The sequence below is a fragment of the Trichosurus vulpecula genome, chromosome 5 (genome assembly GCF_011100635.1).
Source record: "Trichosurus vulpecula isolate mTriVul1 chromosome 5, mTriVul1.pri, whole genome shotgun sequence".
In the NCBI taxonomy this organism is placed as follows: Eukaryota; Metazoa; Chordata; class Mammalia; order Diprotodontia; family Phalangeridae; genus Trichosurus; species Trichosurus vulpecula.
In genome coordinates, this window is record NC_050577.1 from 141754380 (window position 1) to 141777724 (window position 23345).

The 23345-nt window shown below is 35.4% G+C and overlaps 1 protein-coding gene across 1 annotated transcript in view; it reads left to right on the forward strand.

The window, feature by feature from the left end:
- IMMP2L (inner mitochondrial membrane peptidase subunit 2) overlaps window positions 1-23345 on the forward strand; it is a 458439-nt gene that overhangs the window by 121331 nt on the left and 313763 nt on the right. The window contains exon 3 of the mRNA XM_036760641.1: window positions 7131-7233. Coding sequence (XP_036616536.1) covers window positions 7131-7233 — 103 coding nt within the window. The remainder of the gene's footprint in view (window positions 1-7130; window positions 7234-23345) is intronic.

The following is a 23345-nucleotide window of genomic DNA, read 5'->3' on the forward strand; positions in this document are numbered from 1 at the left end:
GGAAAAAAAGATGTAAATTTTAGTTCATAAATTACAGTGGAGGGAAAAAAAATTGTCCTCAGTGTACTCATCACTAAAAGTGTTTTGCTTACTACTAAGTAACATATATATTAATTATTAAAAATTAAATTCAGAGGTTTATTTTTAGGACAAATAAATCCAACTTTTAGCTTAAATGAACTAAATAGGTTTTCTCTGATCACCTAGCAACCATTTGCAGTGTATTTAGAAAGTGACAGTTCTTTTTTTGTTTTTTAGCATGAAAGATTTGAACATTGTTCTCCTGATTATTGAATAGTTTAAGAAATCTAGTCAATTCTCAATTAACTACAGGTGGCTGATTCCCATCCCAATGTCCTTCCTGCTGGTATTATTGTCTAGTCTTTTGATGAAATCATCTTAATTTCTAGTCTGCCATGAGCTGTAAGGGATGAGGTTCTTTTTTTTTTAACCTGAAACTCTTAATTATCTCCCCAAATACCAGGGAATATGTGAAACATTCCAATCTTAAATTGACAGGATTTAGGCTAGCGCCTTGTCAAAATGGAGAGAGATAATCAAAAGGGCCTGAGCCCATAAACAGAAGGGGGAAATTGAATAGTGTTGCAGAGTTTGCCAGGATTTTGTGTTTGTTTGCTCTGACCAGACTTTTTAAGCATGACTTCATAAACTATATTCTTATTGTCCACATTCCCAGGTGGACAATTGATATATTTGACTAGCAATAGCTATGGTCTTTGAAGGCATGAAAAGATAGAATTCAAAGGTGGGGGGCATATTGAGAACAAATTGAAATTTGGAAAGTAAAGGTAATTTATTTGAGCATAGGAATTTCTTGCAAAGTACCTCATACAAAGTCAATGTTCAATAAATGTTTGTTGACTTAATTGATTTTGAAATAAAAACATACTCAAGGATTCAACAGATAATACAGGTAGTATAGACAAATAGGTAATATGAATGATAGCTAATATTTTTATATAGCAATTACTATGTGCCAGGCACTGTGCTATGGGCTTTATAATTACTATCGCAATTGATCCTCCCAACAACACTGGGAGGTAGGTGCTATTACTATTCCCATGTTGCTGATAAAGAAACTGAGGCAAACGCAGTTTAAGTGACTTTCCCAGGATCATACAGCCATTATGTATCTGAATCCAGATTTAAACTCAGCTCTTCCTAATCCCAGACCCAGTGTTCTATCCTTTGTGCCATCTAGCTCCCATATAGGGCAGTGTTGGGAAATAACAATACAAGCATACAGACAAGTGCATAGAACATTAACCTGTCTGTGGTTTTCTAGAAGGAACAGCAGCTTCACCAGTTAGTTGAGTTTTTCTTCTTAGAAATTTCCCTAGGTAAATTTTACCTTGCACAAACTGAAGCAGTTCAGGGCTGGAAGACTAGATCTTTCCAACCTATTTCTGTCCCTTTGTAGTCCACCATTTGATTTAAAAATATTCAGGTATTCATTAATAGACATTAGTACCAATCATACTTATCAACATACAAAGATATATCAATGAATGGCTTATTATATGTTCAGAGCTAGGTTCCATGGTACACAGAAATCAATGGGCCATTTTCAAAAATCTTATATAGGACAAGGCAGTCCTACAAGTGGACCTTTTACCAGAACAAAAGACAAGCTAAAAATTTACACATCAAAGAACTAATAGCAGAAGGAGAAGATCTACACCAGGTAAAATACTAGCAAATACTGCTACCCTTAATTGGAATTTGCAGACAGACAAAGCAGGAGCTAACCAGATAGCACCAAGTCTAAAGTTAGATATCTCAGCTAAATGAAATAAAATAGGGGTAATAAAGCTGAGCTAGAAATTCTTCTATCAGTAACCTGAGCTAAAGTTTGATGCCTCAGCGAAATTCTGCAAGTTCCAGTCTGTGATGGCACAATGATGGCAATACTAAAATTCTCAACACAATTTGATCAGACTGTCTTCATGGGAGTGAGGAGATACTTTATTTCTCCTTTAATAGAGTTACCAGGAAAGATCTAGCTCCCTAGAACCTACTGTGAAAATAGAAGGAATAGTCTGAAAGGTACACAAGGTATTACACCTTGAAACAATTATTGGTCACAACTGATCAATTAATACTGGTTATTTAAGTTGAGAAAGGAAACACATTTCTATTCCCTATGGCCAGAGAGGACTTGATGTCCTAGTAGGTCTTTTATAAGGAAATGAGCCCAAAAATGCTTTTCTGTTCAACTAATGGCATGAAAAGATGTAGGAACTTCTGAAACATTCTGATTTTCAAGGTCAAATTAAATTGGAGGCAATCATTCCTCATTCAGTTTGTAAGAGCCAAATATCTTATCTTAGCAAAACTAGTCCTAAAAATGCTTATTTTGCTCACTTTGTAGATGAGTGTTAAAGTACCATTGTAAAATCTTTTTGGAAAACCATCAAGAAAGTATTTGTAAGCCATGGATATGTATCACCTTGTAGTCTGACACTTCTCTTAACTGTTAAATCACCTGAAAGATTATCTTGTCATTGTTTTAGGTGAACTCTGGATCACATAACTGTTTAAAATTTTCTTCCTAAAAATCCTCTTGGGATAATACCATCTCTTTTTTATTTTTACAGCTCAGAAAAGAATTTGTTCAATTTTCTTTTAATGCTATATTTCTTAAAAGCTACTATTGTACTCATCTTTAAAATGTCAACTTACAAGGAAGCATCAGAATACAAACTTGGCAAACACTATAAATGATAATTTCACCAATGTTCTAGAAATAATAATAATAATAATATTAAAGAGTTCTGTCACATCTGCCCTGGGGCTCTAAGAAAAATACTCTTGGGTCAAGTGAGGAGCATTTAAATGATGATGATGATAAACATACATATAGCTTTAACATTTATAAAGTCCTTTATGTATATTATGGCATTTGATCCTCACAATAACTCTGTGAAGTAGGTGCTTGTATTATTCCCATTTTACAGTTGTGAAATCTGAGGCTGAAGGAGATTAATTGATTTGCCTGGAGTCACACAGGTGATAAGAATCTGAGGCAGGATTCTAGCATAGGCTTTCCAGATTTTTGAGTCTTCACACTTTTTGCAACTGGATGGATCTGGATAGAATGCTGGGTTTTGAGTCAGAATAACCTAAATGCAAATTTGGGCAAATTAACTTACTAGCTGTGTGATCCTGGGCAAGTCAATTAACATCTGTTTGCCTCAGTTTATTCAACTGTAAAATGGAGACAGTAACAGCATCTACCTCCCAAAGTCGTTATAACAATCAAGTAAGAAGATATTTGTAAAGCTCTTAGGTGCACTGTCTAGTACACAATGGGTTCTTAATCAATGCTTATCTCCTTCCTATTATACCTCCTAAATGCCTACCTGTCAACTAGTATGTGCAAAGACCAATTTTGATTACATTCATGCTTTCACATGGCAAATTATAGGAATCCTGGAATAAAATTAGAATAATTATGATCTTTACTGTAGATATGGTTCACTGTCATGGTAATGAGGAATACTATATCAAAATTTGGTGAAGCATAGTTTAGTACATACAAAAAGACTAAAATTTTAAGATCACATAATCAGAGCTGGAAGAGATCTTGGTGGTCATCTAGTCCAGCATTCTAGTTTTACAGATAAGGAAATTAAAGCAATGTGATTTATTCAGAGTCTCTTGATGTAGCAACTGGCAAGTCTGGAATTTGAATCAAGGGGCTCTTTTCCAAATCCAGCCACTTTTCCAGCACCATGCTGTTGGGCTAACAGGTAACAAAGACTAGATGAATTCTTAATTACAAAATAGCATTAAATAATGTTTCAAGTAATGGAAAGGCATGACTGGCAGGATTTGTCACAAAGCTGGGGGAATACAGTCCGATGTCCACAATCAATCATTCCTAAATTTCTAAGCACAGTTGTCTGTCAGTTTCATCCATAATGAACCACTCTGTTACACAACTTAGAATCTCAATGTGGGTTTTATCATATTGTTGACAGTTGTAAAGAAAATGAGCATGACTTTGAACCTTCGGTTTCAGTGCAGGAAGGATATTGCCCAGTTTTAGTGGATGATTTTGTCTCACATGATTATTTGAAAAGATAAATGGGTAATTGTTTTCCTTCCCTGAATCTGCCAGAAACGCCTAGCTTAGTGAGATGTACAAATGGTGTTTTGATATATTTGGAGAACATCTTGTCAACAATTAAGTACAAGTGGTCTTCTTGCTGTCACTTAACACGAGATACAGGGTATTTACTCTTGGAGATGATGGGAGAAAGCAGTAACAATGTCAAGAGCCAATTGACCAATTTTAATTGCAAAACACATTATGCTGTAGTGTGTACTAAGATAAAATGTGTACAACTTGTTTTTGCTTTCTTGAAAAAGCTGGAATCATTTTTCCCCGTAGTAATTAAAAGCAAAGAGCAGTCATTAACTTGTGATGACCATTGAGCTCAGCTTCTCTGCATGAATGATTTATTGATCTGGAACAAAGCAATTCAACACTGAAACTATCTTGAAAATTAAAAAAAAAACTTCGTATGTAATAGATGTTCAAATTTTCTATAACAACAGCTTATATTTTTAGTTTCAGAGTTTTTTTTTTATGTGCACTTTTACTCACTTTAACTTGGCCACCAAGAGAAGAGGCCTGAGAAGCATATTATTCCAAAAGAATAGATTTGGACATTTGCTCGCTTTCTCAATACATCCCTGTGGCTCACTGTTAGCTCCAAGATCAAATAAAAACTCCATTGTTTAATGTGTAATATCCTTCACAAACTGACATTAAAATGCCTTTCCAGCCTATTATAGCTCACTCCTCTTAATACACTCTTTGGCATAGCCAAATTCTTCTTCCCACATGACATTCAATCTCCCATCTCCATGACTTTTTGCAAGCCACCTCTCCATTCCTGGAATATACTTCTTGCTGTTGTTCATCTATGAAAATGCCTGGTTTTCCTTCAAAGCCCTACACAAGAACCTTCTACATGATGACTTTGTCGATACTCTTCATTTTACTGCTGTGATCCCAATAATCTTGTGTATCTTTTGTATGTATTTTTAATATATTCATTTTTATATGCTTCAATTATGAATGGAAGAAGGAATGAAGAAGAGATGGAAGAATGGATGAGTGAATGAAAAAGCACTTATTTGCATGGCTGGCACTATGCAGAGTGTTAGGATAAAGATATAGAGAATCCTTGTCTTCAAGGAGCTTACTTTCCAATAGAGAAAGGCAATGTGTAGGGGAGTGGTAGTCAGGGAAGGATGCTTTGATGGGGGAGTCATAGAGATGCTGAGATGATATAAAAGGTAATCAACTGATGAATGCTTTTCCTCACATAATAGTATTACTTAATTTGAATACTGTGCTCAAGTCCAGGACTAGAAAGTTTACGTGTGTATGGGGATAGGGCAGGAATAGGGAATCTGTGCCCTTCTAGGCCCTCAACTGTGGCCCTTTGACTGAATCCAAATGTCACTGAACAAATTCTCTTAATAAAAGAATTTGTTCTCTAAAACCACAGTCAAAAAGCCTTCCCCAAGGACCTTTCCCCACCCCTGGGATAAGGGATGCAGCAGCAAGCTGAAGGCAAAATAGTTTGGGTGGAAGTCTCAGTGGTTGAATTATGAAGGTTAAGCTTGGTCTGACATTGAAGACCAGCCATATCTACTGTGCTAAGTAGGTTAGTTTAGATTTTTTTCAATCATCTATTGGCTGGGTTGGGCCCTAAAGGGGGAGCTCAAAAGTAGATTAACAATCCCGTGGCCTGAAGGGATGTAGTGTGGAAGGGGCTGATCTAATGTATAAACAGGGCAGCAATCAGATGCTAATATGGCCTAAGTAGATAGATGGAAGCAAGAAGTTAAAACATGTACTTATTAGAGTAGATATATTGTCTATTCTGATAAAATGTAAGCACCTTTTAAGCAGGTACTGTTTAATTTCTATTATTCTTTCCTGAGTTGTAGTAGTAGCAGCAGCAGTAGCAGCAGTAGCTAATATTTATATAATGCCTACTATGTGGCAAGCATTGTGATAAGCACTTTACAAATATTATATCATTTGACCCTCACTACAATGCTAGAGATTAGTGCTATATATTATATATATTTTACAGATGAGGAAACTGGTGCTAACAGAGGCTAAGTGACTGGCCCAAGTTCAAGTGAATGAAATTCTGCCCTTCAGTGTCTACAAAATTAAGAATTTTGCCTTTCATTAAAACAAAAACAAAAACAAAAACCTATGGCTAACTGACAATTTTGAGCTGACTTTCTACTAATTTTAGTCCTACTATAGGTCATTTAGGCTATTTTCATTTCCCTCCTCATTGCTTATTCTATGACTTGTAGCATTAGCTTTTAGAGCAAACCAAATGCCAACTCAATTGACTTGAGAATTTTATTGGAACGTAAATGAAAATTCCTGTATATACCTAAGTAAACTGTAGGAGTAAAAGTTGATGTCTACAAACAAAATGATAGAAATAAAATACATATAGATGTCTATAGGAAGGAAGGAAATAAGGAAATTAGAATTTATTAAGTGCCTAATTTGTGCTATGTACTGTATTAAATGCTTTACAACTATTATCTCATTTGGTCTTCACAAAAACTCTGGGAGGGAGATTCTATTAATATACATACTTTACATTTGAGGAAACTGAGGTAGATATTGAATAACTTGCCTAGGATCATACAGCTAGGAAGAGTCTCAGTTAAGTTCTCATTATATTTACAATAGAAAAAAAATTTGAACTCAGATCTTCCTAATCCAGGCCCAGCACTCTCTGTCCACAGTACAGTCTATCTGCCTGGAATCTATCCTTCTACATTGCCATACTATTAGCAAGATATGAAATTCATAAAATGAAAATAACATAATTATTTGTATCATGTTTGTTAAAGCTTGAAATATTGACCTTCAGAGAGGAAATCAATATACCCGTACAGCTAAAATGAAGTAGTAATTTAACATCATGATTAAAGCTTCAGTACTATTACTTTATCTTTGTACCATCGAATATTTCTAGAGTATTTGCATTTCTCTGCAGAGTTGAATTTGCTTGCCATTGTCTCCCAGTCACATTTATGATATTTGCTTTTAGAACAATGGATTACAGAAATCAGTATGTGAAAATCCCACCTGGCCACATCTGGGTAGAAGGGGATCACCACGGACGCAGCTTTGACAGTAATGCTTTTGGGCCGGTAAGTTACCTTCTTCAGACTCATTTGGAATTGAGAATTAAAAACAAGAGCATATCAAATCAGTTACTCAGGTAATTTAAGCAACAAACGCTTATAGATTTCAAAATGGAACAGTTCACTTCTTGAAAAGTTCCTTTTAATCAACATGGATAACATAAGCTGTTAAATCAATTTTTGGAAGAAAACAACTAAAATAATGAACCAAATGCTACTTTCAGATGGAGGTCTGATCCTGCCTAGCAGCCAGTAGCAAAAATTATGAGCATGTGTATTTTGTAGGAATGATTTTAACTCATTCCATACTTGTATATATGAATGTATGTGTATGTGCATGTTTGTATATGTGTGTATATGTACACACACAATACATATGTACATATACATACATACACACACACATACACACACACACACACACACGTTGTTTCATTTTTTTATTCTTGAATTGGACCGATGAAAACCTGAGGGTGATGTGTTGTCATACAAGTCAATTGGATTTAAGTAAGGCAGAGCTGTGCAAGGTCATCTCATTCTCTCCTCCAGAGTCATACCCCTTGTGGAAGACTTGACCAAGGGTAGTGTTAAAACTTTAGGGGACTGCATAACTAAGTGCAAGATGGAGTTTACTATATGAGTGGATTGCTTGACTTTTTAGGTACTGTTTGTATTTTGCTTTTGGTCAGTGTAGGGACTGTATAGAGTGGGGTACTACTCTTAAGTAATGAGGACTGTATAAGTTCATAGGAAGTGGATCACACCATAGAGATAAGAAGTAATGTATTAAATGTTTATGAACCCATGGGTGACTCCTTTCTGCGTGTTTTGTTGTTGTTGTTGGATTAAAGTAAATGAAGTCTCATAGTTTTAATGTTTGTTGTTGTTGTGTTTTTTAACCTGAGTGCTTGCATTGGGGCTGAGGTCCTTTTCCATATACTGTGGAGAGCTAAAAACAAAAAAAAGTCAATTTGAATGATCCCAAGGGAAGAGAGCTTTTTTAGAGATTGTTCCCGCCCCACCCCCGCAATAAATTCAGTATGTATAAAACTAGAGCTTTGGTTTTGGGTGACAAATATGTAGGAGAAAAGATTATGAATATTACTAGTGTTGAACATGCTAAACAGCACCATTCATAAAGGTTTTTGAATTCTGTACTTATAACTATTAGAAAAATAACAATAGAATCTTTATAAGTTAAATGGGCCTAACCATATAATAGCAAGTAATTATTTATGGTTTGGAAGTTCACTTGGGTGAACTAATATGGTAGTATAATTATGAAATTAACATTTACTGGTTTCCTCAAAGAGTTAATGAATCACAATAAAGTTTGGCCAAGTTTAGATTCAAATTTGATTAATTTTGATTGTGGATTCTGTTGTATCTCATTGTCATTACTAAGAGGAAAAATTGCTTTGTGTCAGTCACTGAAACATAACATATGCTGTTATTAATACTATCTGGTATGAAATATTTCCTAATAACTTATAATTTTTATTTGTTATAAAATATCAACATTAAATATTGCTATTAAAATTAGTACCTAGGTGGCACAGTAGATAGAGTGGGGAACCTGGAGTCAGGAAGACCCATCTTTCTAAGTTACAATCTGGCCTCAGGCATTTACTATCTGTGTGATCCTGGACAAGTCCCTTAACCCTCTTTTGTAAAGGGACATGCTGGAGAAGGAAATGGCAAACCACTACAGTATATTTGCCAAGAAAATCCTATGGACAAAGTCCACGGGATCATGTAGAGACAGCCATGACAATGACTGAAAAACAACAAAATTTGAACAATAGCCAATAGCTTTAAAAAAATCAGGTAATCTTTGCTTTTTTGTTTTGTGCATATGCATGTACATATGTATAATTTATATGTAATGTCACATTCAATATGATTTCCATTTCAATTAGCTAGCTAAATGATGTTAACGAATTACTTTGTTAACTAGTATTGTTTTTTTTTGAATTAGACAAGAAATCTTGTCTAGAATTTTTTTTTAAACTTGTATAATTTTATTGTGGTTTAATTAAAACATAAGTGGAGTATGTGTGTGGTTTTAGAAGAATGTTATTTTATCTTAAAAACAACACTCTAATGTTTTACAATGTAGTAATAGGTATGTCAATGAAAGGCTAATGACAGTCTTTATTCTAAAAGCAATGATTTATAAGAAAAAGTTAGGGGGAAGGAAAAAGAGAGAAACAGCTGGATCAAAATGGTTGTTTAAAGATTTTTAAAATGTATTTTTAAAGCCTAAATATTTACTTTAGGGAGAATATATTCTGTTGTTAATTATAAATTTTAGAAATAAGATTTCTTAAAACTGATAAATATTTTTGAAATTAAAAGCTTTGCTTATACTTTCACCAAGCATCTCAGATTGTATTCTTTAGTTTATAAACTAGAGTAAGTATATATGGTAGTTTCCTTTAGCAAACTCAAGTTATTTTGCACAATCAGTTCAACCCTTTCTTTCCTATTGGAGTATTTACATCCTTAAAGGCATGGTGAAAAAAATATCCACCATCCTATCTGCAAGGTTATTTTGCACAATCAGTTCAACCCTTTCTTTCCTATTGTGGTATTTACATCCTTAAAGGCACGGTGAAAAAAATATCCACCATCCTATCTGCAAGGTCATTTTAGGCCAGCACCATCTGTGCAATTTTGCAATTCTTGCTTTTTCAGTCTTCATAGTATTAGAGGTCACTAGGAGAATATTATTCAGAAAGTATATGAGTGTTTGTGTGTGTGTCTATTCCCTACTTATTCAACTCTAAACATAGCTTACTGTCCATCTGTAATACCAATCCATATATGTACTTATAGGATGTATATATATCTATATCTATCTGCACACACACACACATATATACATATATATTCTCATCTAAGTGCATCCTGTAATCTGGGCAATATATGTTTTCATCCATTTTTTTTTCCTGTGTGGATTGCTGGGCAGTTGTTTTGTTTTGTTTTTGAATGAGAATAAATATCTTTGAGGAAGGCCACTAGTGTTCTGGGTCTTGATGCAATCTGGACAACTTCACCCTCTCTATGGTATCCGTTTTCCATTTGAACTCTATGCAAATTGTCTTCTATGTCCAAATTGAACTGTTTTAGCGGCTACAATTCTCATTTTAAGCCTTGCTTGATTATGTTATGAGGATCACTGAAAAACTTACTTTTGTCTTTTTTCCTTTTGAGCAATTTTGTATGATTATAAAATACAAAAGATTTCTCACAAAATCCAGAAATGTCTCTTTTCAGTGCTTCATTGTGACATGGGAGTTATCTTGATTTATTGAAGTATTCTAGAATAGCATAACATTCTTGTAGTATGCAGCAAACTGGAAAGGCTTTGAGTACAGTCTTGTTAACAAAGAGTTTGTGTTTGGAATAATATCTAGCTATGTATGGAGGGGTTGGCTACCATCTACCATACCCATATGTTGGCTACTAGCTAATGGATGCTTTGGCTGTGGCAACTGTGGAACAACAACAGAAGAAAACAAAAATGGCTCCTAATTCTATATGTATGTCCTTCCCTTTTGGTGGCAGAGCAGTGGAAAGGAGGCAGAGTTGCTCATAATTAGTTTTAAGATTCTGTTTAAATACAAATTTAATGACTGGTTAAATGCAACATATTTGTTCAATTACAAATGAGAAGATTTATTGCTTAGACTAATTGAAACACATTATATTCATATTCTCATGTGAATGATAAATCACTACAGAAGATCCTCCATATTACAGTGTAAGCTCAGCACTTATGTGCCAAGCTCCCTGCCCCCTTTTCCAAGCCTTTGGACTCTCCCTCTTGGAGACTGACAGGCCTGAACAAAGAACAGGAAACTCTTAAGACAAAGGATAGGAAATACCTCCTCTCCTGCTGAAGAAACATTAACATGACTGGTTCTTAGGAATGAGCTGGGGGGAAGGAGGAGGGGGGGAGGGTGGTTTCCCTCTCTGGAGAAAAAAACTTTCTTTGTTCAGGACCCTATAAAAGTCACCACGTGGGACAGGCACATTGGAACCTCACCCACGGAAAGGATGGTTTGCCTGGGACTACGTTCAGAAGGAGCAACCAAGGAGGCTGTTAGGGGTTCCCCAACTTCGGAGAAGCTTTGGTACAGGTGGTGAATGTACAGTGTATGTGTATGTTGTGTGTGTGTGTCTTTTTGTTGGTGTCTCTGCGTTTGTAGAGAAGGGAGGGATTCCCCAGCTTGGAGAAACCTTGGGCAGTGGCTTTCCTCTGAACAGGTGTTGCCTCTGTGTGTCTGTGTCTCTGTCTTTGTCACTGCATTAACTGTGTAGCAGGAATTGTTAAATAATGTGGTTGTGGGTTTGATAGAGTATTTCCCCTGTTTTTCAATAAAAATTTTGTTCTGTTGGGAGTGTGTCTTATTGCCAGCAGGAATCTGAATCCGAACCTAACCTAGCTTAATCGAACATCATGACAGAGAAAACGAAAAGAGATGAAATTGCTAAAAAATAGAAGGATGACTCACAAGCCCTTCTTGGATAGGTAACTGAGAGGGATGAGAGAGTTGGTCTGATGTTGCACTCAGAAGGAGCATGACATTGTTTCAGAGGATAATTGGTCATCTTGCCTTGTGAAAAGTGTAAACAAAGACATAATTATGAACATAACTAATTTTTGCACCAACTGTTATAGAAACAAAAATAAATAAATAAAATTATATGAAGAAACTGACAATTTCTTCAAATCACATCAACAATTGATACTCAGTGAATTTAATAACAGAGTGGAAAGAGGAGAGAGTGGATACACACACACACGCATATACACACACATGTTGAAGAACATGGTTTAAATGTTTGGAATTGAAATTGAAAACACTTGAAGAATGATTAAAAGCAGAAGGTATGTATTTTATGACTTCTTCAAGAAGAGAATTATAAAACATTGCACATGGCAAAAGACTAAAGAGCATTACCAAAAAAAAAAAAAATGACTGTGTCACAAGTAACAAGAAATCGCAGGGGCCCAGAATGGGAGTAATTTCAAAATGAAATGTGTGCAGTCATATTATCCACTAGTTATAGCAAAGGCCATAATGCCAAATTATAAGAAAAGATAAAGATCAAAAGCTAGTCTGTACAATTACCATACATCCAAAGTGACCTATCTAGACAAGTCTTTAATGTAGATTTTCACCATTTCTTAGAAAAATTTAACAGATAAGACTTCAGGGAGGAGGCTAAAAGAACTCAAGGATTTCTACAGACAACAAACATTTGCTTTACCTGCCGGTCTTGGAGATGTGGCAGCAAAGGTTCACTTTGGTTCATAGTACAAATTATCTTGCAAAACATCACAGAGAAAGGTGATGGAAGATTATACAGTCTCTTATTGAAAAATAACAAAAAAGCAATAAAGGAGGAAAAAGCCTTCAGAAAGGTGGAAGTAAGAGTTAAGCTACATGATTTTGAGAGCATTTCTAGATGAAATTGGGGGGGGGGAGCAACAAATAGATGAAGAATTAAATGTAATTATCAGTATAACTATAGTGATTTATTTTATAATAAGAATAATAGATAACATTTATGTGATATTTTAAGGTTTGCAAAGTACTTTATAGTTATAATAATAACAATATCTAAAATTTATGATTTGCAAAGTACTTTGTAAATTTCATCTCACTTGATCCTGACAAAAACCCTCTGAGTTAGGCACTATTATTATCCTCATTTTAAAATTAAGGAGACTGAGGCAGACAGAGGTAAGGGGCTTGCCCTGAGTTTCATAGCTAGTAAGTGATTATGGTAGGATTTGAAATCAGATCTTCCCGAATCCAGTTCTAGTGTTCTTATCCACTGAACCACCTAACTGCCTCTATTTTGAGATAGTGTTCCCATCATATTTGGACTAAAACAATTCAATTCCTGATATGTTAAATGGATGTTTTTTAAAGATCAGTAAATAAAGTTATGAAAAGTGATTGGAACACTCCAAATAAATGGAAGAAATTCATCCAGGCAGCAATATAGTTGAAGAAGTACTCAGGAATCAGTTTTTAAGATATAAAATAAGATATTATTCCAAAAGAATGGGAAAAATGACAGATTATATTATTTCAAAAAAAGCTGTAGGAAAATGCAGCTGCTAATATTGAATCATATGCCCACTTTATTAACTCCACAAAATCTTTGACTATGGTTTATGTACATGTTGAGTATTCTTGATGGTATAAGTGAAAAGAATATAGTAATTATGGTTTTGTGGACAATTTTAAAAATAAGAACATAATTATTACCATAGTTGACTGAGAAGTTCACAAGATCCCAACATGTTTCTTGATTATCATAACATATATTTCTCTGTGTACACACATACACACACACACTTATTAAAAATTAAAGTTTTTCTGAGGAAGAATCTCCCATTTTTATGTTAAGATCATATAGGAATGTTTGATACATGTAACCAAAATGAACTATATATTTTAATAATGATATAGAGTAATTCTAACTTCATAATTCTACAAAAATTTTCCAAGGTGTTCTTGTTAAAGAAATAGTTCCATACTTAATGGACTGGAAGTCTACAGAATTTGCATTTTTCTCTGTCGTATAACCAGTACTCATTAGATACAGAGAATTCTTTGGTACATTTTTCTTATTTGAAGGAAAATGTCTGAATTTAACACTGCCTGACAGATGGATTTGTTTATTATTTACAAAATAAAGATAATACTACTAGAAGTAACTGCCTCACAGGATATTTGTGAGGCTCAAATGAAATCATGTATGTAAAGTATTTTCAGACATTAAAGTTCCATATTAATGCCATCTATTGTTATTGTTATTATGTACTAGAATCCACCACCACTAAACCAATGAAAAGAGGTATGTTTTTTTTCATATCTTCTTTAAGTGACAAAATTAGACATTAACATTTCCATGATCAATTTAATTTTATTGGTTTTATTTTTTCCTATTGTTGTATTATTGTATATATTGTATTCCTAGTCCCCTTACTTCAGTTTGCATTAGTTCAATTAGGTTTGCTCATATTTCTCCAAAGTTCAAAGAGAAATTCAAGTAGCCTGGTGGCAAAGTGGATAGAGTACTGGGCTTACAATCAGAAACACTTGAATTTAAATCTGGCCTCAGACACTTATTAGGCAATTCACTTAACCTCTGTTTGCCTCAGTTTCCTCAAATGTAAAATGGGGATCATAAAATGGGGACCCTACTCCCCAGAATTATTGTGAGTATGAATGGAGATAATATTTGTAAAGTTCTTAGCACAGTGCCTGGCACATAGTAGGGACTATATAAATGCTATCATTATTATTATCAATATCATGACTAATACTTAGAGACAAAATTCTTTTAAAAATCTTTCTATTTAATTTTATATAATCAATATCATCCATTTTTATCTTCAGTGATTCTCTTTATCCCATTTGTGGTCATGATTTATTCTTTTTTTCCATAGATTTGCAAGGTAATTTCTTCCTTGATTCTCTGATTTATTTATCATGCCATTTTTAAGTCTAGGTTCATTATTTTTTTTTTATTTTAAGTTGATATTCTCATATTGGGTGAGATCTTGGTTCATACTTACTTTTTTCCAGATGGTTTTCTATTACCAAATAATTTGTCAAGTATAAGTTCATACTTCAAGGATCTTTGGCTTTATCAAACATTAGACCACTAGATATCTTTGCTTCTGTATGTTGTATACCAATTCTCTTTCACTGAAGATACTCCTTGTTTGTTAATCAGCTCTAAATAATTTATTTTTCATGATTACTGCTGTGTTTTATCATTTGATGTATCTGGTATTGCCAGAACACCTTCCTTTCCACATTTTTCATCATTTCCTGTGAGGTTCTTAATCATTTGTTCTTCCAGGTGAATTTTGTTATTCTTTTTTCTAGCTCTGTAAAATAATACTTTATTGGTTTCATTGGTAGGACTCTGAATAAGTAAATTAAGTTTTATAGTCATTCTTATCACATTAGCTTGGCTTACCCATAATTATTTGGTGGAGTATTCAAAATAACCAAATTCCAGTAAGCAAAAGAGATCAAGCAGTTCTTTCAAGTTCCTTTGGGCCTATATAATAAGATCACCAAAAATACAAGCGATTGCTGAGAGGTGTCTAGGGAACTGCCAACTGGGAATAGATAAATGTGAAACAATTCCCATTTCTCTGGGAGGAGAGATAATCTATGCTTCCATCACTACCAACTCAAATTCTGTCTTCAATTTTAATGACTGTGCTACTATAAAAATCATTTTCCACATGATTTCTTTTTCAGATGGGAGAAATGTCAGCAGAGTTGTCATTAGACTTCATTGCTACAGCAGATACTGTTCCTTTGGGCCATTTAGTCACAGAATTAAGCATGCTTATTGTATTAGAAATGCATATTTACCGACAGTGGGTCAGAAGCCAAAATATAGTGAAATATATACTGGGTTATTAATTTAGTAGTTTTACAAGATCTCCTCTTGAAGTCCAAAAAAAAAAACCCAAAGATCTCTTACCTTTCAAGCATGGAAAATATATATTTGGTGATTCTTTTGAACATAGCCTAGGTCTGAGTAGGTAAAATGACATGGGAAAATAAATCAATTGCCTGGACAATTCAAGAAGAAAATCTGCTATTGAAGCTAAGGATTGACATTGAATTTTCTAGATTGGATGACCTTATGGATAATATTAGCTGGAAAATCACTAAACCCCCTTCATATAACTATGTAGTATCATAGATACTATATTGATAGATACATAGATACTATATTGACAGACACATAGATAAAAGTAGAAAAGATCTTAGAATTAATGTAGTCCAATGGTCAAATGTTACAGATGAAGAAAATAAGTCTACTGAAATTAAATTAATTGCCTGTGGTTACTCAGGTATTAAGTAATAGAGTGGGGAAATTCTTCTTTATTTCCCCAGTAAAGACACAACATATTTGAGGTTCTGGCATCATGTTGTTCTTTGTACTAATATATACTTTTAAAAAATTATTTTCAGTGTAAATACCTAAATTATTTATGTTAAGCCCAACATGATTTGTGCTCCTGTGTACAGTTTAGCTATCTACCTTGTTAAAAAATGACTAGATAATTTTCACATCCCCTTCGTACTATGGAGACAGAATATATGTACTAAATCCTATATCTGAGAAGGGGGAATAGGATAACTGAAATTGTCATTTGCCTTGTGGGAATAAGGATGGGAATTATGGAATCAATTTTATGCAGCTCAAAATATTACCATTTGAGTTATCTCAAATGATTAAACATGCTAGACAATCATGCCAAAAGATAGGTTGTGCCTATGGATAGTTTTTATTAGTTCAACTGAATTCAGGTTGATTCAGTTGCTTGAGTATTCATAAAGTATGTCAGTTGAAGCCCACTATCATCACCAGTTAGATCTAATTATTATGTGGCTGAAACATCCCCAGTTCACCACTTTTAAGGTCTACATATCTTCATGGTCTTCTTTTTCTTTTGTTCTTTGAAATATATGACTTAATTGATTGGAGTAACACCCCTCTCTCAGTGTAGATAGCAATATTTCTGCATTTCTTGAGTTGCTGTGGCAGAAAAATTAATTGCCTAGTAGCCAACCTTCTAGTGATGAGTCTTCCTGCACTTAGCCAGGCTCTTCCTTGGAATGCAGACAGTCTGTCGCTGGACTTTTACTGGAAGTCTTTCCAGCTTGATGATATCCATCAAATCTCAGGCTGTTGACATTCTAACTCTCAAGAACCCTTGGCTACCTTCAAACCATGAATATTGGAGAAGGATGTTAGTGAAAGTATTATCATTGTATTTGAATTAAATTAGCCATTTGGCAATTTGATGGATTACTTGGTGAATGATCTGCAAACAGGCAAGACAATATGTTTGGTATGAAACAAAGCACTTCTAAATTGGTGAAAAAATATACATTCATTCCTTTCAACAGTTATTTATCCATTCAGCAGGTTTTAATGCAGTCACTTTGCAAGAGGAAATATACTCTGATTTTTCTCATTTGACCCATTGGATTTCTATTTTGGTTTTTGTGTATAATTGAGGAAAGGGTTTTACATCTTAGAATCATATCCAGGAAAGTTATGACCAGGTCCATCACTTTCTTGGGTATATTAATATTTTCTTCAACCAGATTCTCCCATATTGTTAAGGAAGAGCTAAGAATAAAGTTGGGACAGATTTGTATGGCAGAGTATGTTAAAGAGCTAATGTAGCATGCAATCTAGAAATCAGCTTGCTTGAGAAAGTGAGGACAAATCTAAGGTCAAAGACTCTGTTGTCAGTCTAAACCTGGAGTGATGCTGCAGAAATCAGATTATATGGGAAATGCCAGGTTTCAAAGTATTTAAGTTAATTTTTACTGCCCCCCCCCCAATCTAAGCTGGTTAGGAGGGCACAGACAGAAGCATCATCATAGTTTAGAGGTAAAGGAGGAAGTGTCCAGAGTTTCAAGACAAGAAAGGCACAGGCAGATTCAGATTGCAAACATATAGTCATGGATCAGAATCTTGGGACTAAAATGACCATGAGGAATGGAGAAAGGTATAGAGGTAAGATCCGGTGACTGGAGCAGTATCTCAAGTTCTAGAATTGGCAGAAGAGTACTTATATCAGAAGGAACAGCCCGTGATTGGTGATCTTAGGATACAGAACCTTTATCATCTGACCTCATTTTAAGTAACCTTCCTGGTGAGGTAAGGCATGTACCTGAAAACAGTTACTGAGGGAAGGAGGAAAGGAAAGAGAGAGAGAGAGAGAGAGAGAGAGAGAGAGAGAGAGAGAGAGAGAGAGAGAGAGGTGGGGGGAGGGAGGGAAGGAGGGAGGGGACTGGTTATTATTGGGGCAGCTGGAAAAGACTGAAGAGAAGTAGAATATAAACTGGATAATCAAGGATAGGGATAGGAAAGACTTAGAAAATTGGGGAGGAATAGATAATATTCCAAGAACAGAGATGATAGAAATGAAAGTATGGAGGTGGCAATAGTCATGGAATATGAAGGAAACAAATAGATCTCTCCCTATTGTATTGATTGCTTTGCGCTACCTAAAAACATACTCAAGTCTTCCCTTATCCTTAAAGAATATTGATTAGATCACTGTAAGCTACTGTAAGCTATCTTTCCCCTACCAGCCAAATTCTCTGAAAGAGCTGCTTTTGCTTCCTCTTTCTCTCTCCCCCTTTTCCCTTCCCTAACAGTTAGATTATGATCTCATTGCTCAATTGAAATGACACCTTCAAAGTCACCAATGATCTCTTAATTGAGAAACTTTAATTACTTTCAGTCCTCATTCTTCTTGACTTCTTTGTGGCATTTGGTATTGCTGATCTCTCAATCTCCCTGGCTACTATAGCCTCTCTATGTTTTCAAGGCACTGTTTTCTCTTAGATCTACTTAGACTTCTTTGATGACTCATCACTGACCACATTCCCTCTGACTCTAGATGTGACCCAGTCTTCTGTTCTGGGTACTCTTCTCTCCCCATGTTCTTTCACTTGATGATCTCATCAGTATGCAGAGTTTAGTTATCACCTCTATGATATGTCCATCTCTAATCTTTCTTGAGTTCCAGGCTAACTTTACTAGCATCTTACTAGATAGTTTGGATTGGATGTTCTGTAGACATTTCAAATGCAACATATGTAAAACAAACTCTTTATCTTTCTCCCCAAAGCCACACCTCTTCTGAATTTATTTCCATTGAGAGCACTGTCATCCTTCCTATTACCTAATTTGGTGATTTATGGGTCATTGTTGACTCCCCACAAATCTAGTCACTTGTCATATCTTGTCATTTCTGTCTGCACAACATATCTTACACTGCTCTCTTCCTTACTTACATAGGTACCTCCCTAGTTCAGGTCTTTATCACTTCTCACCTGAATTATTAAAGTATTCTCATAATTAGTCTCCTAGACTTGAAATTTCTGCTCTCCAGACCATCCTTCACATAGCTGCCAAAGTTTATTTTCCCAAAGCATAACTCTAACTATGCTACTCTCTTACTCAGTAAACTCCATTGATACTCATTCTGCTGCCTTCAGAAACTCATTCCAATCCATTTTTACAGACTTGTTATGCATTATTCTCCACCTGCACTGGTTGTTCTTCATTCCTGGAATACATTCTTTCCTCATTTATTCCTTATACTACAGAATCCCTCTTTCCCTTCAGGACACAGCTCAAGCATCATCTATTTTTTATTAGATTTGTAATTTTTAGTTTACAACACTCAGCTCTATACGTTTTTGAGTTTCAAATTTTCTTCCCCTCCCTTCCCTCCCTCCTCCCCCCTCCCAAGACAGCATGGAATCCAATATATGTCCTACATATACATTCACATTAAACTTCTTTGCATATAGTCAAGTGGTAAAGAAGAATTATGACCAGTGGAATGAATCATGAAAAAGAAGGGAAAAAAAAAGAAGAGAAAAAAAGGAGAGCAAATAGTTTACCTCAATCTGCATTCAGGCTCTGTAATTCTTTCTCTGGATGTAGATAGCTCTTTCCATCAAGAGTCCTTTGGAGCTGTGTTTGAACATTATATTGAGGGGAAGAGCCAAATCTATCAAAGTTAGTCATCAGAGAAGCAATATGACTGTGGTTGTGTACAATGTTTCAAGCATTATCTTTTAACATGAAACCTTTCCTGATTCCCCACCTGTAATGGTAATCAGGGAAGGACTTTGTTATTTTCTCTTTTAGAATGCTAAGGTAATCATGTACCTTTGATGAGTCTTGCCTTTCAAATGCAATGGCAAGCAAAGTGGACTTTTTGTTGTCTTTTGTTTTTTTGATTGAATCAGGAGTTTTTGACCCGCTTTAGTTCATATAGGTTTGAGTGCCATGGTTGTGACACCCTTTGACCCTGAAGAAGTGTATATAAACTTAGAGGTTAGCATTTTGCCTTTGGAAGGCACACTCATTGGAAGAATGTTGGTGACCTGACTCTGGGTAAGCCGTTGAAGCCCCCCTACCCTCGCCCCTCCTACCCACTTTGAAAACTGATTTGGTTAGACAGAAATGTTGGTCTGTTTATATTATCTTTGTAATTTCTGTTTGTATTTGCTCTGAATTTCAGGGTGCTGGCTTTTCCCCCTGAACTAAATGAATGATATATGTATATTCAATTAAACTGAGATTGTTAGCCCCTTAAAGTTGCTTTCCTTAGAAAAGAAGATCAAATTACCTGTGCTGGCAGCTCTTCTGTGTGCTGGTGTTGTTGGTCTTACACAGCCACAGTAGCTGCTAGCAACATTGTTGTTACAGTACGCTATTGCTAATATGCTTTCTCCCTATCTTGTATTTATTTGTCATTTATTTGTATTCATTTTCTTTAAGTTTATGCTTTATAAATATATATATACATATACATATGTACACATGTGTCTCTTCACCAAATAGAATGTAAGTTTCTTGAAAATAAGAAATGTTTAATTATTTTTGTTTGTGTTCCTATTACCAAGCTTGTAGTAATAAAATCTTGATGATTGATTAATTGCAAACACTGACTCCTTGCCGCATCTACTCAGTTTCATAATTTCCTTCAACTATGCTCATCGTCCAACTTATAAATGAGGCTTTTTCTTATCCTTAGCTCTATCTGCCAGTACCTTCATCCCCAAATCGCCTTGTGTGTGTCATATCTCTTTCATCCATACTCTGAGTAGACTAAGATCCTTGAGAACAGGGACCATTTCCTTTTGTATGAATTGCAAGCATCTAGCAGAAGTCTTGATGTCTAATACTTGCTTAACAGATATGGTTGATCAATGGTTTGATCAGTTTGACTAGTGGAGGGTCAGTGTAGAAGAATAATTATAGAAGAGCTTGAAGAGGTGGACATCAGTGAGATTACAGGATGTCTTTTGTCCAGATGAAGAAGTTTGCATGTTATCCCCTCATCAGAGAGGAGTCAGAGATAATCTCATACCAGGAGAAGAACTTGTGTAAATCAGTGCTTTAGGAAGAAAACTGCCCACATAGATCTGCCAAGCTAGGGAAAGACAGAGAGAGAGAGAGAGAGAGAGAGGGAGGGAGAGAGAGAAAGAGAGAGAGAGAGAGAGAGAGAGAGAGAGAGAGAGGGGGGGGGAGAGAGAGGAGAAAGAGAGAGAGAGAGAGAGAGAGAGAGAGCTAGAGAGAGAGAGGCAGAGACAGGGACAGAGAGAGACAGAGAGAGAGAGAAAGAGAGACAGGAAGTGACAGTACAGGAAGAAGAATAGCAGAAGAAAGGATCAGTAATTCACAGTAGATGATACCGCAGAGGAGAACTAACAATAAATTGCATGACTTTATATATCTATTTACCTATGGATAAATTATAGGTGATGAACAGGGTAAACTAGAGTTTTTAAAGCAAGGAATTCCAACCTCATATGTATCACTGAGATTTCATGGGATAGGTTTTATGACTATGCAGTTGACATGGAAGTGTATAGTCCATTGAACAAAGCAGAATAGATTAAAGTGATGATAGAGGAGTACATATTAGGAAGATATACATACATGAGGGACAGCTAAGTGGAGCCTTGGATAGAGTGCTGGGACTGGAGTCAGGAAGACTCATCTTCCTGAGTTCAAATCTGGCCCCAGATACTTAATAGCTGTGTGACCCTGGGTGAGTTATTTAATTCTGTTTGCTTCAGTTTCCTCATCTGTAAAATGAGCTGAAGAAAGAAATAGCAAAGCACTACAGGATCTTTGCCAAGAAAACCCCAAAAGGGGTCACAGAGAATCAGACATGACTGAAAAATGACTGAACAGCAACAACATATGTGAAGGACTCCAGGAATCTAATGGGAAAGGATTGGCGGAGCACATTTGGGTGACAGTAAGGAACAGAAATTATATTGTCATAGAAAAATATTGCAAACCATCTGGACATAAGGAGTTCAAGAAATATATCACAAACCTAACATGAAGGCATAAAAAGAGTAATATTTTGGAAATCAACTACCCAGTCTCTTGTACAAAATTATAAGCCAGTATGTTTGACTTCAATTCCACATAAAGTCCTAGAATAAAAAGAGGAGCTTTGTGAGCATTTAGGGCGGGAAATAGAGATCTCTAAAATCCAGTATAGTGTCATCAAGAACAGGTCATGCTAGACCAACTTCATTTTCTATTTTGACAAGTTAATTATACTGATAAATTAGGGAAATTCTGAATACAAAAACTACCTGCATTGTATCTTGTGTCATCCTTGTAGTCAGGATAGAAACATGTTTCACAACAAGTGGTCAATTAGCCAGTGTAAATTAGGAGGAAGGTCTCTAATAAAGTGTCCTGGAACTAATCCTTGACTCTGCATGGTTTAGAGTTTTTATTGTTGACTTGGATGAAGGCAAAGATGATGTACTTGTCAGGTTTGCAGATCACATGAAAATGGAAGATATAACAAATATAGCTTACAGATATGTGTTGAATTTTGCAAAATTAAATTTAAAGTTCTATACTTCAGTTAAAAAAAATCAACATGATAAGCATAGGACATAAACAGTGTAGCTACATAGCAATTTATATAAGTAAATTTTGTAATGTGTATGTGTATGGATGGAAGGTCCCAGGGAGAGGGGTGGGGAGAAAGAGAGAGAGAGAGAGAGAGGGAGAGAGAGAGAGAGAGAGAGAGAGAGAGAGAGAGAGAGAGAGAGAGAGAACGAGGGGGAGAGAGAGAAGACAAAGACAGAGACAGACAGAGACTTCAAATTGTCCAATAGACCTGGGATCTCATCCATATATGTACTTCCCCCTGTAATACGGGTTGTAATCTTTTCATGCCTGCCAGCCAGTTATTGTCGATGTATTTCTAAAATTCCCTTACTAGGGGTCCACTCAACAGGATTGATATACAATGGGCTGTAAACGAATCAGCATTGTCATTCAGTGATTCTATTACTATCACTGTCTGCATTGAGATAAACATAATGTCCAAAACGATATACAGATTGCAATCTCTTCATGCCTACCCACCAGTGCAATCACTGATATTTCCTTTGAACTCTGTCCAAATCAGACCATATTAAGAGTATTTTGCTTAGTTTGGAGAAACAAATTTTAGTAAAGACATTGACAAACTA